Genomic DNA, 18056 nt, shown 5'->3' with positions numbered 1-18056 from the left:
AGTAAGTATATTGTATTAAATATATCATTGTCTTGTAACCCATAACACATGCTATATATGCTTAACTTGGGGCAAGATAATTTGTGTAAAAAGTGTTTCAATATTATATTATTACTAGCTATGAATACCCGCTTCGCTGGGTCATTTTTAATTGTATACTTATTTGTTAATGTTAATAATCTATCACTACTTACTTCACAATTTTTTCACATGAAAGACACATTTTCTTTTTTCTTATTAATTTATTGATCTTACTTATTTTTACATTAAAATCTTACGACTAAGTAGACATTAATATCTTTTATCATCTAACATTAACTGATATCCTAAACATTTTTATTGAAATACATTCTTATATACTACATTTACAGTTTTGCATTCTGGTGCATAAACAAATAAATTTTCTTTCTGTCCTACGCGTGAAAAAGCTACATAGAGTTGACCATGTGAAAAACAGGATTATTTTAAATTAACTCCACAAAATCGGAACGTCTGACCTTGCGCCTTATTGATAGTCATACTATAAGCTAATCGTACAGGAAATTGTAACCGTTTAAAATAGAATGGTAAATCATTCGAAATTATTGGAATTCTTGGTATAAAAACCAAGTTTCCTTTTTCTTTGCCATTGAGAACTTCTGCCTCAATGATGTTGTTCAAAATTTGTTTTACGCATAATCTTGTACCATTGCACAATTTTGGCGTATTAAGATTTCGCATTAATATGACTGGTGATCCAATTTTTAGCTTTAATTCATGAGAAGGCATACCAGGTGGGTTTAATAAATTTAAAAATTCCGTTGGAAAGTTTAAACTTTCATCTTGATTCATCATTGTATCTATTGATTTATAGATTTTTTCCTCTCCCGGTATCATTTCCTGTATTTTTTCATTTATTCGTTTTACTGCATCATTTTTTGTAACCAAAATTGTTCGCTCAGACAACCATGTTTTATTTAAATAATTTTGTTGTATGGATGGATAAATTTTGTCTATAAGGTGTTAAAAACACCTTATGCATATCACTTATACTGAAGAGATATGTCATGTGGTAGACCACATGACATATCTCTTCAGTTAAAATTATTTTACCAGACTGTGGATCTAGTGGGTAGGTGCCATTCCCAATTTTCAAAAGATTGTCGGCAAACTCTTGTGCTTTTGGATCTCCAGTAATTAACGCTCGCATATTTTCTGTCAGTGATAACTTTTCAACATTGTTCCAAAAAATTGATCGCTTTAAACATGCATTTATTTCGTCAGCTGGTGTTGATTTTGGAATAACTGGTAACGTTTGTCTAAAATCCCCTGATAGTAGCAATAAAGCATCTCCCATTAGTTTTGTATTTTTCCGAAGATCCTGTAATGTTCTATCCAGCGCTTCCAGTGATTTTCGATGAGCCATCGTGCACTCATCCCATATTATAAGTTTGCATCTTATTAAAATTTGGCCACGTACAGAAAATTTTGTGATATTACAGACTGGGAATTCTTGTTCAGCTACATTTAATGGCAAATTTAGTGTAGAATGTGCCGTTTTTCCACCTTCCATTAATGTCGCGGCAATTCCAGAGGATGCCAATGCTAATGCTATTTCATTTTTCACCCGAATTGTAGCTAGGACCAAATTAATGAGGAAAGTTTTTCCAGTACCTCCGGGTGCATCTAAAAAGATTATTCCTCCTGCATTCGTCTCAATACGATTTATTATTGTGTTATATACTATTCGTTGTGTTCGTGTTAATTTTGGTTCATTTTCTTCAATGTAACGTTGCAATTCATCTTTATTATAATTAAGTTCTTTTGATAATTCAGAATTAGTCACGCTTAATTCGTTTCTTTTAGGAGATTGCACTCCGAGAGTAACTAAAGTTTGATTACATATTGCGAAACATCGATCTTCTAAAATTATCAAAGCTTCATTATAAATATTATCGTTGAATGTAATATTCATATCTTGATTTTCTCTACGTAGTCTTGCTAGAATATCATCACTCATACTATCACGATATTTCAGCCATAGTCTATTCGGATTTGAAGGATTACACGATGTTAGAATTATAGCAAAGAGTTCTCGCAGTTAATTCGCTGTTGCTGTTTCTGCTGCCTCTTTCATTGCCTGCTCCCATTGATTATCATTTTCTAATAAACCACGACGCTGGCATGCTTCACGATACGTTTCACAAATGTAACCATCTACTGTTCGAAGATCTTCAAAAGAAGTTGGTCCACGTACTTCATGAAGTAGTAGACGTAAATAGAAACATTCAGCATTCTTTGGATGTACCGTATATACTCGACCAATAGCTTTATCTTTAAAGACACCTTTAAATCCTTCAACCGAAACTCCTTTCTTTCGTCGATTAAATACTTTTCGCGATGAGTCCCATGTGTAATAACTGGGAACATCTCCATAAAGAAGAGTTCTAGCAAACAGATCACTTCGACACAATTCGAAAAATGCAGTTAACGTAGTATTAACAGGTTGGTTTGCAACTTTTTGTGCTATTTGATTAGTAAAATATACCCGTTGCCCATTCTCAAGGTGAACTGCTAAGTGAAAAACAGCTGGATCCCTGCCATGAATCGGAAACCCCAATATACGCCAAGCTGCCTCATTACTATTTATATATCGTCCCATTTGATAACTTAAAATTTCATCATATCTATTTTCATTTGTAATTTCAAAGACAGCCATATCACTTCCTTTGTTAATATAGTTACACACATATTTAATTGACTGAACTGAACTGCAATATTCTACATTTATATGTGCATTAAACATTTTCGATAATAACGGATTATAAGGGACAACCCATCGATTATCAATTTCGATTTCTTCACCCCGTACTCTAATTTTTGCTGTAAATCCTCCTTCACTCGGTGGTCGACGTCGGTATTGCGGATATCCATCATCTCCCGTTTGCGTCTCACTCAAAAATGATCTTGGATATCGTTTTGAGCATTTATTATCTTTTATACAGGGTGATTGCATATTAAGTGCCCCGCAAGGTCCATGTATCATTTGTTTCACGATTATTTCATATAGAACAGGATCTTCAACCGGATTTGGGAATTCTGCTTTAATAACGTCATCGATTTGATTTAAGTGAATTTTTTCTTTCAGCCAAATTAAATTGTGTGAGTGTGGCAACCCTCTCTTTTGCCACTCAATGGAGAACATCCAGCTATTAACATTTCCGAAAATACAACTCTTCACAATTGCATTAATGAATTTTACTTGTTTCTGTTTAAACACGCGCGCAATTAAATCATGTCTGTCATGTGACTTTTGTCCAAATTGTAACTCATCTTTAATTTCCTTCCATGACGAATTGCACGTAAACGTTATGAATAAGTCAGGACTACCATTGCGTCTTGTGCATATTGAAGCATATGCCTAGGGCTACCAATGAATGTAGAAGGCAAAATTACTAATCGTCCCAAATTTTCAACATCCCCATCATTGGCTACCGCATCTCGTAAGTGAATATATTCATCCGTTCGTAATTTATTTTGATTTAGATGAATAAATAACAATCTTTCTGCTTCTATTTTTGCTTGCATATCAACAATAAACTGTAAAAACAATTTCCGACAATTGAGTATATGATTGTATTTATTCACTCTCTCCATTATCCGATATGCGTAAAATTCCTTGGAAGAAACTTTTTTGTTTGTAGGGCTATTTGTTTGTGGATCAACATGCTGAATATTAAAATGGTAACCGTCTTCACCATGACAAAATATTAGTGGATACTGTAAGGCGTCATACATGTGATGAGTTTCAGCGATGCGTTCCAACTTATTACTTCTTCGTTGTACCACAATATCCCTATAACTACTTTCATTGTCCACCATAACTACGGCTATTTCATTTACTTGAGGTGCATTAAATCGTCTTTCGTGTTCGCCAATTGGCTTTTTATCTGCCCGAATTATTATTTTATAATTATCCGAAACCATTTTTCCATCGCAGTCTTAAATATCTTTATCAACTCATTATTTTCATGTAGAAAGCGCTGTAAATGAAGAATTATATCTCGACGCAATTCTGTAAAATTTGAAAGCCTTTGATCCAGTTCGTCTTCTTCATTTCCTACAAAGTAAATTTGTAAAAACTTCGGAGTATTATTTGGGAGTGACAATAATGATCCAATTTTATGATATACTTGTCCCTGTATTTTAAATACTGGATTAAATCATTTTTCTTCAATTACTGCAGTTGCTCCAAATGAAGTCATTTGAAAGCATGCGTTGTAATTTCTAATTTGTTGTAAGAATTCTTTAGAATTTTGTGTTTCTCCTTTCATATATTCTAGAAATTCCGGTGGCAGTGATTTTAACTCTGGTAATTTAATTTTGCCACTTGAACAGCATATACTTTGCGTTTCTCCTTTGAATTTTTTAGCTTCACAAAATTTGCATACTTCATTCATTCTTCCGATCACTATACTTGAATGTTCAAAATAATTTCTAGTAGGATTATAATGAAACGCCTCTTGTTCAAGACTGTATTTTTCCCGACGTTTTTGACGAACAGAATATACAGTTGTTTTAGAAACTTGAGCCTCCATTTGTTCATTTAGTCGAAGATCACGCATTCTTATTGCATTTTGTATTCTTCTATCATCTGCCTGTTCATTTGTCTTTCTTTTTCTTTGCAATCTTTTTCTGATTCGGTCCGTTTCTTTAGAATCATTAAGCTGCTCTTCAGTCTGATTATTTCGACTTTGATGATAATTTTCTCGAAGTAATGTGAGACGTTGTTCTCTTTCGTCTGTAGTTTCATTTCTCCGTGACATTTTTTGCCTTTTCGATATAATTCGAGAACGTGAGAATACGCATTTACGTTTCGGCATAGTTAGTAATATTTTAATTTTTTTTTTCGCCTTTTTCACACTGCACTAAAATAAAAAACTAAAAAAAAAAAAGAAACAATATTGTGTATTACACTGCACGTTAAAACTTTTGATTCTTCACTTTAAAAAACACTATACGCTGTTATTTATGATTATTTCATTTTTAATATTTATTTTTTCGTTATACAATTCTTATAAAAAATCGACTGAAGCACGGGTTTGACATTTCGGCTTATATAGTCGCAAAAATTATCCCCACTACAGACCAAATTTTCCGGATTGTTCTAATAATTTCGACTTTTAAGTATCTCAAGAAATTTTAAAAGTTTCTCGAACGATCCAGCATATTTCTAATCTATCAAAAAGTTGAGATACATTTTGGAGCTTTCTAGATCATTGGAGGAATTTCCAGAACATTCTATATTGATCAGAAAATTAGCATACAATCTAGATCAATCTAGTAATATATAGAAAATTCTTAATCGTTCAAATCCGTGGCATATAAATCATTTCTAAAACATTCTGGAATATTCTAGATCATTCTAGAAATTTCTAGGTGATTCTAGAAATTTCTAAATCATTTTTATTCAATCAGAATATAAACGTAGATTTTAGAACTCTTTATATAATTCTAGAATTTTCCAGATCATTCTAGACATTTCTGAATCATTCTATAATTTTCTAGAACATTCTCATTCGATTAGAATCTAAATGTAGATTTTAGAACTTCCCAGATCATTTTAGAATTTTCTAGAACATTCTTATTTAATCAGAATCTAAACGTAGATTTTAGAACTCCCTACATCATTCCAGAATTTAACAGATCATTCTAAACATTTCTGGATCATTCTAGAATTTTCTAGAACATTCTCATTCGATCAGAATCTAAACGTCGATTTTAGAACTTCCCATATCATTTTAGAACTTCCCAGATCATTTTGGAATTTTCTAGATCATTCTAGAATTTTCTAGATCATTCTAGAATTTTCTAGAACATTTTCGATCGATCAGAACATTGGTATACATATTAAAGCTTTCTAGAACATTCCAGAAATTTCCTGAACAATCCAGACCATTTTAGATCAATAATAGTCACATTTTCAAAGTTAACATCTTTCAACCCCCGTATCTTTTACACCCTTATAATTATCGACTTGCACCCACCATAGTGCACAATGGGAACCTTGTACCTATTGCCACATACAAACACTTTTGGTCTGCGATGCGTAGTTTTGGCTGCAAGGTGAAATATAGGGACACACACCTCCAATTTTATATATATAATAGAAGATTATATCTAAGTAAGCAATTATTGGGGTTTAGCAGGTTATCAGCTGAAAAGCAGATCCTGTAGATGGAGCCACAACCTGAGAGTTGAACGAGACATGCCAAGATTTACGAACCATACATCACTCGAACGGTTGGCTCAGTTGGTAAGAGCGCTCAGACCGAATCCGAGAGGCGGTGTGGCGCGTTCGTGTCCCACATCGTTCATAAATTACAACACTGTACACACATAAGTACAACACTGAAAAATAATTTCAAATTTCACAACATGAGAGTTCAGTAATAAATAATATCAAATTAACATTACTAGTTGTTATTGGCTTTGAACATAATAATATAATGACTTTCTTCGACACACTATTCAACAGAGACTCCGTACGTCTATAAGAATATGGTTCACTTATAAGAATAAGAATAAGGATAATTTATTTAAATCGATCTTTTAACTTAAACAATCGTATAATATAGTAATAAGTTGAAGAGTTTAAACTATTTCTTTAGCGCCTTCACATTTGCTTCACTGTTTATTTTCAAAATAACTGTATCACTGTTTTCCTTCATCATCATCATTTCATCCGGAAGACGTCCACTGCTGGACAAAGGCCTTCCCCAAAGATATCCACGACGATCAGTCCTGCGCTGCCCTCATCCAACGTATTCCGGCGATCTTGACCAGATCAAGAATCAAAATGACAACACAATCTTTTCCTTAAGAAATGCAAAACTCTAAAAAGCCCAGATAACAAGAACCTCTTTTTCGATTGATATAGTAAAAAATTTTGGCCAAGTAGGCTTAGGCTTTGTGGCTTCCAGTTAAAAATAATTACGATTTCAATATAGTGCAGTCCATGTGAGTATGTTCGTAAATCGAGCATGAGCTTAGTTCATTTGTCGAACGTAAGAAGCCTGAAATGGAGCCTGACGAAAGGCAATGTATCACCCTATTGTTAATGGGTTGCCGAACAGTTTTGCCCGCTTGCCTACAAATAGAAGCCTCACGGTCTATCGACTTCCATTGTGTCAAATAAATTGGATAGTACATCTGAGTCAGGTTGGATTTTTGTAAGCTTTTAAATGGTCTCGTGAAATAACTAAGCAAAGTTAAAAAATACTAATAATCTGGTTTTCCCCTAGAGACATTTGGAGAATTTAAATATAATATAACAAAAGAAAAATATTATACGAACAGGATGTTTCTATGTCTCTGTGTGCCTGTGTGTGTGTGTGAATATGTGTATGTGTTTGTGAGCATGTGTGCGTGTGTGTCATAAAGGTTACATTACTATTTTTTAATATAAGTACCTAAACTTTGTTAAACATTTTAAGTGTTACTCGATACTATATGTAACTGTATACAAAATACACTCAAATATTAATTAACTAATTTTAATTAGTAGTAAAATTCCACTGAATATTGTAAAATGATGCCTCATCGTCATCATTTCGGCCGGAAGGCCTCCCCCAAAGATGGCCATGATGATCAGTCCTGTCTAATCCAGCCTTCTTCTTCCGGCTTTTCCAGCTACCAAAGTTGATTGCAATTGCAATTATTTGTCTACAATTTTTGTTGTTACTTATTTAATATACAGAAATCTTGAGACTAAATGGACGAAATACAGGATTTGTAGATATTGATGACTTAAATTTTGAAAGTTAAGTTTTTAAAAACTATTATTTGCAATATTGTTATACAATTAATTAATCAACGAAATATTTTTTTTAATTGAGCCGGAGTAATTAGTTTTTTGTAGTAACTCTACAATTAGCAGAAAGAAGTTGCTTTAGTTTTAAGTATAAATATAGAATTCTTTGAGAACAAAATCTTAATACGTTTGAAAATCATTATGAGCGTTAATTACCTACTTTAAAATACTAATAGAACATTATTGTTCATCGTCAAAATTTGTTTAATAACGGTTTATCTTAAACATGTTATTTATCACAGACATGTATCCAAATAGATGCCGCGAGTGCATGTACTTCGCGTGTCAAAAAGGGGACAAAAAGAGGAGCAATGCTCTTCCTTTGACGCTATTATTTTATTTTTTATTATGATTTATAATACATTGCTGATTTTAGTAATAAGCAATTCCGACTATTGATGTACTGAAAACGTCAACTAAAGATGAGGTGAGTGGCTAAACGTTAGGCTCGATGCACTGGCATTTTTAACGACGTCACAGTAGGTACAAAAAAAAGGGCACGCTTGGTTTTCATACAGACGGAGGGATTTGCGTTATCTACTTAGATCTATGTCTGTGTTATTTATCTTGTGTATTTATTAATTAGTTTTGTATTGTGGTTTGAAGTCAATCACACTTTCAAATATTGTTAAAATTAATTACAATAAACAGGAAATACTTGGTCCGATTTTTTCAAATATATATCAGTAGCAAATATTATTTTATACAAGAATGGGTAAACCTTACCCATCTCACAATAACAAGAACTTCATTTAACCGACCTTAGAACATTATTTTTAACCGACTTCAAAAATGGAGGAGGTTCTCAATTCGTGGGTATGTTTTTTTTATGTTTGTTACCTCTAAACTTTTGACTGGGTTAACTGATTTTGATAATTATTTTTTATTTGAAAGCTGATGATTCCCGTGTAGTCTCATTGTAATTTGGTCCAATGGCATTCATGAGAAAACCATAAAAGTCTTAAATTTCCTATACGTATGTGGATGATAAATTTACGAATAACTCAATATCGCGCCAACCTATTTCGATGATTCTATTTTTATTGGAAAGGATATACTTCAAAGGTAGTTTGGAAAGAGTTTGGTTGGGTTCTGATTATGCAATCCATGATAAAGTAACGGAACTCTTCAATTCTTAGGAGCAAATTAACGATACTCGGCCGAATCTTTTACATAATGCTATTAGAATATTTAAGTCATCTACCATACACACACAGCGTCTGTAATCAAATTGCAAAGTTCTTACGTTCATTATTGCATTGAAAAATTTAGTATACCTACACATATTTAGACAAATTGTTAGTTAGTGTCCTTCAAATTCACTAAAAATCAAAAAATTAAAAAAAAAAACTGACTTCAAAAACACAAGAGATGCATTAAAAAGTATAAAAATATTTGCGTATTTTAATATAATATAATAATATAATTAATTAGTCTAAATCTAGTTGAGATTATTGTAATTTTTGGAGTCGGTGTCATCCAAGATAGGTTTGTAACTACATACACTACTGAGTCGAGAGGAGGCGAGAGGCGAGAGCGGGTCGCGGTGGAAGGACACCGATTCCAAATATAACAATAATCGTAACTAGAATTAGATTAATTAATTAGATTGTATAAAACTACGCTATTATTTTTATACTTTTTAGTGCACATTATATCTATTGTTCTGGAATAATGTTTTGAAGTCGTTTGTTTTTTTTTGTTAAAAGTTTTTGTATAATTTCTCATGAGCAAATGTAATGATAACGTTTATAAGAAATAATACCTTCAAATATATTTCTAAGTAAGAATGACAGAATATTATATTAAAATTATATTTTTTGTCTCAGTTAGAATTTAAACAGGAAATATCTTAAAAGTAATAATATATTTTATGTTTTCAAAGTTAATATTATTCTTACACCGAATTTAGACGCGTTAACTTGAAAACGTACGATAATTTTTAATATTAATATTAATATTTAAGATTATGGATAACGTAAATAGAAGTAAATTACTTCTCTTACGCCCTGACTCAAGGGAAACAGCTCTAAAACGTATTAACTTAGATGAAACTCAGTTCAAAGTTCTTGTTGAAATATTTAAGAAATGGGCAGAGCAGCAGCCTCATTTCAAAAAGAAAGATTTCAGTAAGTATTTGCAAATAAATTAACTGTAACTATAACTATAATAAATTAAAGATTAAATTAAATTAAAATTCTAATTCAAAATTATTTTGATTTTCAAGTTATGGATTTATTTTTTTCAAGATCAGTCTTTTATTCCTCACTAGCTGACCCGACAGACGTTGTTCTGTATATAATGAATAAAATAATGATTTTATATTAATTTGTCAATAATATATCATAATAATAATGCACATAATGCACCCTGCTGTAGTAATGAAATTGTTTCACAGCAGAACTGTCAAACCGTGCGTCAATAAATTCTCTCATAGAAATTATGTATGGACACATCAAAGGAAAAACAAATTTGTTGTTTTTATTTAATTTTAAGCCTTCTCTGGACTTCCACAAATAATTCAAGACCAAAATTAGCCAAATCGGTCCAGCCGTTCTCGAGTTTTAGCGAGACTAACGAACAGCAATTCATTTTTAAATATATAGATTTGCGTGATGTTTTCATTACAATCGAATATTTTATTTATCATGGATAAAGTATAAGTTTGGATAGCTATAGAATATGAGTGTCGTGGTATTATCTGTGCGAATATTACTGAGAATCGTACCATACTTGACGACTATACCCTACTCCCAGATGCTGTTTGTAATACTCGTGTCAAAAAGATACTGCGTAAGTATGACTTGCGAACACAATAGTTCAATTCTGGCCTTCTGGACGCGGTGCTACTATAACACATTAGAAGTAGCCAAATAGCTACCCTCTCCAAATAATAATAATAATAAGAATCGTACACCACGTTATTATTGGTTTTTCCGCTTACATTTTGAAAATATCGATTTAAAAGATGAACTTTGCCGTCGGTGGAAACCTCACGAAGTAAATGTTCCTTCCAGCGAGCATCGAGGTCTATCTTTGTTCTACTCAACAGGCACAGAAACGAATGCTTACGTTCCGAAACAACGTTAGCAGTGACGAAAATAGATTACGGTTAACAATCTCTACATTTAAAAGCGGTCATAAATTTTTATATAGTACCAGTGTGATTGCTCATAGCTTTTTTTTATGGAAAAGGAGGACAAACGACCGTACGGGTCACCTGGTGTTAAGTGATCACCGCCGCCCACATTCTCTTGCAACAACAAAGGAATCACAGTGGAGGACCGCCACACATCCAGATGGTGGGGATGATATCCTAATTTGTGGCGTATCGTGCGAAGGTGGAATTCAGCGGCAGGAATCAGGTGAAACAGCTCTTCGGAACACTCCCCATGATAAATGCAGTAGAGGACACACAATGAAGCGATCTCTTTACGCAATTCAGGCGTTCACAGAGCACTGGGTCCCCGACAATTTGAGCTGCTCTATGTTGCACGCGGTCAAATAGATCGAGCTGATACTGCGGTGCGCCAGACCAGAGATGACAGCAATACTCCATATATGGGCTGTACAAAGCTTGAAGTATTACCGTGCTCTATTATGACGCCCAGTTTCTTCGAAGCCAATTTGGCTTTGCTCTCCAGATGGCCGCAGAATTGGCAATCGCTCGAGATATCGAAACCCAGAATCCCGATACTGGGCGAGGCTATAAGGGAAGTTTTATCGAAGAGCGGTGATACGACAAATGGTTTTTTTTTGTGGTAAGCGCGCAAATTTGAGTCTTCTGGGGGTTAAATTGGACAAGGTTCAATTTACCCCATTCCGCGACCTTCTCGGAGGACTCGATACAAGACACAAGTTTCTCCCGGCAATGGTCGACGATTTCCCTAGAGATACCTGCATGGCCCATGTGTACGACACTGCCCATGCTGTTGTCTGCATAGCAATGATTGTTGGAGGTGTCCAACATATCATTGATGTGCAGAAGAAACAGTGTGGGAGATAGCACACGGCCTTGGGGCACTCCAGCGTTCACAGACTTGGGATTCGAGGAATAACCGTCGACAACGACTTGTATGGTGCGCCCACTGAGGAAGCTGGAGGTCCACTTGTATAAGCTCTCGGGAAGGCCAAATGATGGAAGTTTTGAGAGGAGCGCCTTGTGCCATACACGATCAACTGCTTTCGCTATATCCAAGCCAACTGCCAGGCCTTCCCCCTTGCTTTCAATAGCCGCCACCCATCTTCAAACCAAATGGGATGGTTATTAATGGGATGAAGATGTAAACAGTGGAGAACTAAATACAATTATGTAGAGGCTCACACAGCTACAACCAGATTTTGGTTATTCATCATCCGCTGTCTTCACCAGACGTTCGACCTTCTAACTTCAACTTTTTTAAGAATTTTCAACATTTTGGCGGTTATTAAAAATCAATACCCGAAAAACAACAGAAAATGGCAATGAGGGTATTAATGCCTTCCGTCCATCTGATTTAGTCGAGAAGGGTTAATTATTTTATAAACTTCCACTCCACAAGCAAAGATGCATTGACAGCATAGCTGATTACTTTGACCCAAAAGTCAGACATCTTAAGTCATCACACCAAATATTATCGTAGAAGATTAGGAGGGTGATCGGATCCGGTTACGTACAGGCTACAGTGCTACTACGAACTGACTCTTAAAATCATGAACAGCATTATGAACCTAGACCATCAGCAGGTCATCAAAATACTGATAATATGGCTTTCACGTCGTTCATTGGTTAGCAATCTCTACCTGCAGACTATTGTTGTTAAGATTAATATACTTATAGTTTTAGTACGGTTCTGACCTATACCTGAAGCTTTTATAGCCATTAGCTATTATATAGCAACTCAATCGATATATTTGGAAAATTTGTTGATAGCAGGTCAACAATAAGTGAAAAAAACATTCTTCCATGTTTCCGAAATTTCATTTAATTTTGTTACCACTTTGTCCACTTTCAATATTAATTAACAATTTAAATATTCAGACAAGAATCACTACGAAATGTTGCTGTTAAATGCAAAAGGATCAGTGGAGCGGGCAAAAAAAATTGAAGACAAATATAACACATTCAGGTCATTAATGCCAGAATTTTTTTCTTACTGGGACCTCATAGATGACTATAAGAACATTTTTAAATTAATGTGAGTTAAATCATACTCTTATGTTTTTGTATATTTTTAATACGACTTATTTATAATATAGATTTAAATTCGTTTCATTACTTTCAGGATGCCCATCTTATTGCCCAAACTTACAAGTGATCATCATAGAGTCTATGTAGTCAGAATCATCGAGGACTTTAGATCTTCGGAGGTTCAATTAAAGTCATGCAAGCTGAATTTGCTTGTAAGTAGTAAATTTAAATAATTTTTGTCACCGATAATTTCTGCTACTGATAATAGTTTTAATTCTTGCGTCACGTACATCTGCAATCTATCCATCTATTGGGCAACTTTGCCAATGAACCCAACTTAGTGGGTTTCATAACAGTGCCTGTTTTTGCGCCACTTTTAATAATTCATTTTAAATTGTTTTAATTATTCCATTAGCTAGGTCCTAAAGAATCATTGATTGATGAGTGAAATTTAAAGAAATAAACATTTAAGCTGTTGCCTTCAATATATTACGTACGTACATAGTCACATTAGTGAACTTTCTAGAGACTGTCACCAGGAACCAACATTAACTTACTATGCCTACTACTCGGCTAAGTACGAAGGCCTGACGTATGGTGCAATGTTTGATTCGGCAACTGGAAACACGTTAAACAGCTATTCGAAACTCTTTCTTAAATAGTCTGTTGTTTAACCTACAATTTATAATTTCTACAGCAAGCAGACTATATGAAATACTACGATTTTTCATCTGGACTTCACATAATAATTGACTGCTTTAATGTCAACCTACTTGAAGTGTTTCCTAAAATGGATGTTATATTACTAAAGAAGTTGTTCACAATATTGATGGTGAGTTCTGTTCAAATACAATTATTTTTTCATAGTATCTATCAGTGCGATGATATTATATACTGTTTTCTTATCATTTTATATCATCCAAACGTTTTTGAGTTTTCTTTAGTGTTGATTCTGCCAATATTTGTCTTTAAACAATTCGACACGTGTTTCGCCTCTACACGAGACATGCTCAGGACATGTGGACTCTCCGCTAAACTCTGGCACGAGACATGTATAACATAATATTAACACCCAATTAACACTAAAGAAAACCCAAAAACGTTTGGATTATTATGGATTTCCGCAAAGTAACGCCTACTTCAATAAATGTCATGTCATATCAAGAATGTGAATTGTGTCACACTTAACATTAGAATAATTGGCTAATAATACTAATAAGAAGAAAAGTATTCATTATTTTAGTAACTTCTTTTATATTAAATGTCTTTTTTTGCTTAACTTTTTCTTTTTCTCGTAATCGTATATACATAATATACAACCCGAGAGTTGAACAAATATACCAAGATTCTTTTTATGACATTAAGGGACGAGACGGACAGAACGTTCAGCTGATGGTAATTGATACGCCTTGCCCATTGTAATGGGCATTGCATTGTAATGCAGTGCCACTCAGTATTCTTGAAAAATCCAAAAATCTGAGTGGCACTACAATTGCGCATGTCTCTTTAAGACATAAGATGTTAAGACTATTTGCCCAGTAATTTCACTAGCTTTGGCACCCTTCTGAGCGAAACACAGTAATGTTTACACATTACTTGCTTCACGGCAGAAATAGGCTCCGTTGTGGTACCCATAATGTAGCCGGCATCCTATGCAAAGGAGCCTCCCACTGGTATTAACGGATCATGCTGACGGTTGGCTTAGTTGAGAGCGCGGGATCGAATCGAAATTGAATTTGTATATATTATACAACTCTTGAACAAAATTGATCTATATCGAGTTCCATGAGCCTCGAATACTCTCTATGGTTGCGATTCACGAAGAAGTATAAGTTTTAATCATTCACTTGTTCGTGATTCATCTTTCGCCCTCACTATATATCCGTATTTTCACCAATTTCTGTTTTTAGGAAGGGTACGGGATGAGAGTATTAGGAATTTATTATTTAACAACGTCAAAACTTATTGACTCTGTCATATCGCTTGTAAAACAAGCATTGAAACCAAAAGTGGCTAGCCGAATTTCTGTTCTCAAGACCTACGAAGATCTATACAAATTTGTGGACAGAGATATTTTACCTATTGAGATGGGAGGAAGTGAAAAATCTATTAGTGAAATACACGGTAAATATTTAAAAATTACGGAATTTTAGTTTATAACAATTTGATAGGTATTATTATACATACATATAAAAATGATTAGAGTAGGTATGTGTATATTTGTTATAAGGTAGAAGAGGACAAACGAGATTACGGACCATCTGATGCTAAGTTATCACCTGATATGTATCTCCTGTAACATAACAAGAATCACAGGAGTGTTGTCGCCCTTTTAACACTTCGAAAATGGATCCCTCTTAGATTCAATTCCGTTGGTTTCCGAGCGATTTTGGCAACGTGAAAATGTATCTATCCATATTATTTTACGTGTAGTAAAAGAATGCTTATAGTTAAATCAGTGATTGTATCTGAAAGCTAACCTAACAAGCTATAAGACCACGCTTAAATTATTCATATAATTGTGCATTACTTTATTTTACACACACGACACAAAGTTGAAAAACAGAGAATTTATCATATTAATTAATATCAAGAAATGAATATTTTCAATGAAAACAAATGGTTTTATTTTTTAGTGTTTATGGTTTTATAATTAACTTTACAAGTTCTTTCACAAAACTAAAATATACATGCTTTCATAGTAATGATTTGAGCTAATCATTCAAAAAGACTACCTTGAGCGACCTTGAAGTGCGAGATCGCTTGTGTATAATATGCTATAGTGGGACACAATAAATACTGAAAATTTATTTTAAGTAATTTTTCATGCCATTAATAGAAATCTATACATCATAAAATAATTAAAATTCTGTTTAAACTTGTGCTATGACAGGGTTATCTCAATTTTTTTTTTATAATTTAATAATAAACGTATGGCTTTTAGATTTTTTCCTATATTTGTAGTATAAGATGGTATTACTTGCCAAAATTCATAGTTCTAGGTCAACGAAAATACCCTATAATTTTGATTCCCTTGAGAGAGTCGAAATATACGTTTCTTGCAGCATAAGTGGCCGTACCTGTTTGTACGTTAAATGAGAAGTTTTATTTTTTATAGCTTTAAATGACTGTAGATTTAAGTAAATCATTTAAAATGCAATACATCCACGGGTTCCTGAGAAAAAAGATCTTGACAGACAGTCGAACAGATGAACCACAAAGTGATCCTATAAGGGTTTAGTTTTGTTCCTTTTGAGGTAGTTTTTGTGGATGTATTTTATCCTTGAAAAATCGAAAGTGCAGTTGATATGCATGCAGTTTTACTAAGACACGAAAACGCCGGGATATTTTGATGCATTCGGCATGTGTAGTGTGCAATGTAGATTTTATAATGCAAATATTATTTTCTATCAATTTCAGAAGACTGGTATCAAGAATTTTCTTCAGACGATTTCAAAGCTTACCTGCATGAATTAGAAAAAGTTGGAACTAACGAGGAATTGAGACCTTCCGATAAATTTAATGATGAATATGCAGGGATGCCAGGGACTTTCAGAGTTTTGAACGTGGATTAAAACCATTTAAGGATAATTTGAAAAATATGACCTATTTTCCATAGGGCTGTTAAAACCATGGATAACCAGCAACTTAGATTGAAGTGAACAAATTATAACAGCAATATATTTGTACATTTTAATGGCTTTGAGTGTTGTTGGCTCTTTCTAAATCGGAGCTTCTGTCTCAATTATTTATATGGATAAACAAACTGAAAAACATATAACGGCCTTACAATAAACTAGGTATATAGTTTACCTTAAAGTTCTACCTGATATTAAACCAAAAATGTGGAAAAATATTTACTAATAGACTTTTGCTTATGATTGGTTTATTCGGACGTATAACGTTTCCCACGTTTATTTTGCATATTCTTGGATTATTCTCAGATGTAACTTTATACCAAGGTTATTGTTAGGCGATATAGTCTAAATTTAATTTAACTATAGGAAATAAAAGGCTCTTAATTTTATTTATAATTCTTCATTGGCTATCTAACTAAATATAATTCATAAGTATTTTTTTAAATAAAAGTGTGACCAAAAGATAATATTATTATATGACTATTATTTCAGTTTTCCATATTTAATTAACCCCTCGAGTAGACTTAAGGTTTTAAGTAGAGGGGTAACTTGTTCCCCACGTATAATTCAACCCTTCTCTCGAGAAGTTCAGACGTGAGTAGGCAATATTAAGCTCCTTAATGAATGTGTATATTCTGTTAATATATTCTACTAACTAGAATATTCGGCACACTGCTTTTAATATATTTACTCATAAAAGTATACACAGTAATTATACCATTTTATAATACAATGTCTGCCGCAGATTCTGTCTGTCTGTTTCTTAGCGATAAATTGAAAAAACCGTTCAAGTTTCGGTTGGATTTGCCGTGGATATGAAGGGTTTTCATATCATTAGGTAATAAATCAATGGCGGTGACGTGGGGCGGGTCGTTCCCTTCCCTAAAATATGGTCGAGGGAGGCGATGGCTGGTCCATGCGTCATGCTCGTGACGGGTGCTACTCGTGGTGGCTGGATGATCTTGTTACCGGGAGGTCTGCTTGATGTGTTTTTTATTATTATTATTTCCTTTAATGTTTAAATTATTATATATTTTATTTTATGAAATGCTCACATGATGCCTCTATTTATTTACGGTATGTGTGGATTGATACATCTACTATATATAAGACTACTCAATAACTCTTTTCTTTTTTTGACTTACTCGTGTAAGCCTTTCAGTTTTTGACATTTGAGTATTTTTGTTGCGTCACTTTGCACATATAGTAATTGAAATGATTTGTAAAACAGTTAAAATGTACATCTTGACTTAAAAGAGTGGCTATGAGTTTCTTGCTACTTCTTCTCATTAGCTCAACCCTTTACGAAGTAGCGGTAAATTCAATAAGAAACAATATTTTTATTTTTTTTTGACATTCATAAGTGTCATTTCAGTGACCTACATGAATAAAGTGT

General features: G+C 33.5%; 2 protein-coding genes across 2 annotated transcripts; one reads left to right on the top strand and one right to left on the bottom strand.

Moving 5' to 3' along the window:
- Window positions 1-952: 952 nt before the first annotated feature.
- On the bottom strand, window positions 953-1999 carry LOC126975709 (ATP-dependent DNA helicase PIF7-like). The gene has a single exon (XM_050823709.1). The coding sequence runs from the start codon at window positions 1997-1999 to the stop codon at window positions 953-955; it is 1047 nt and encodes a 348-aa protein (XP_050679666.1).
- Window positions 2000-9792: 7793 nt separating this feature from the next.
- LOC126975696 (uncharacterized) lies at window positions 9793-17132 on the top strand. The gene is made up of 6 exons (XM_050823699.1): window positions 9793-9981; window positions 12873-13029; window positions 13117-13234; window positions 13720-13854; window positions 14933-15146; window positions 16443-17132. The coding sequence occupies exons 1-6, from the start codon at window positions 9822-9824 to the stop codon at window positions 16595-16597; spliced, it is 939 nt and encodes a 312-aa protein (XP_050679656.1). The 5' UTR covers window positions 9793-9821; the 3' UTR covers window positions 16598-17132.
- Window positions 17133-18056: the final 924 nt, after the last annotated feature.

Source organism: Leptidea sinapis, chromosome 37, assembly GCF_905404315.1.
Source record: "Leptidea sinapis chromosome 37, ilLepSina1.1, whole genome shotgun sequence".
NCBI lineage: Eukaryota > Metazoa > Arthropoda > Insecta > Lepidoptera > Pieridae > Leptidea > Leptidea sinapis.
Note: the sequence above shows the minus strand (reverse complement) of the source record. Positions and strands in the feature narration are given on the sequence as shown.

Bases quoted from the DNA above. Each gene is read 5' to 3' on its own strand.
- LOC126975709 (XM_050823709.1), bottom strand. From the start codon at position 1,999: ATGAGTGATGATATTCTAGCAAGACTACGTAGAGAAAATCAAGATATG.
- LOC126975696 (XM_050823699.1), top strand. From the start codon at position 9,822: ATGGATAACGTAAATAGAAGTAAATTACTTCTCTTACGCCCTGACTCA. The intron at 13,030-13,116 runs GTGAGTTAAATC...CATTACTTTCAG, and splicing joins AAGAACATTTTTAAATTAAT to GATGCCCATCTTATTGCCCA. The intron at 15,147-16,442 runs GTAAATATTTAA...TATCAATTTCAG, and splicing joins ATCTATTAGTGAAATACACG to AAGACTGGTATCAAGAATTT.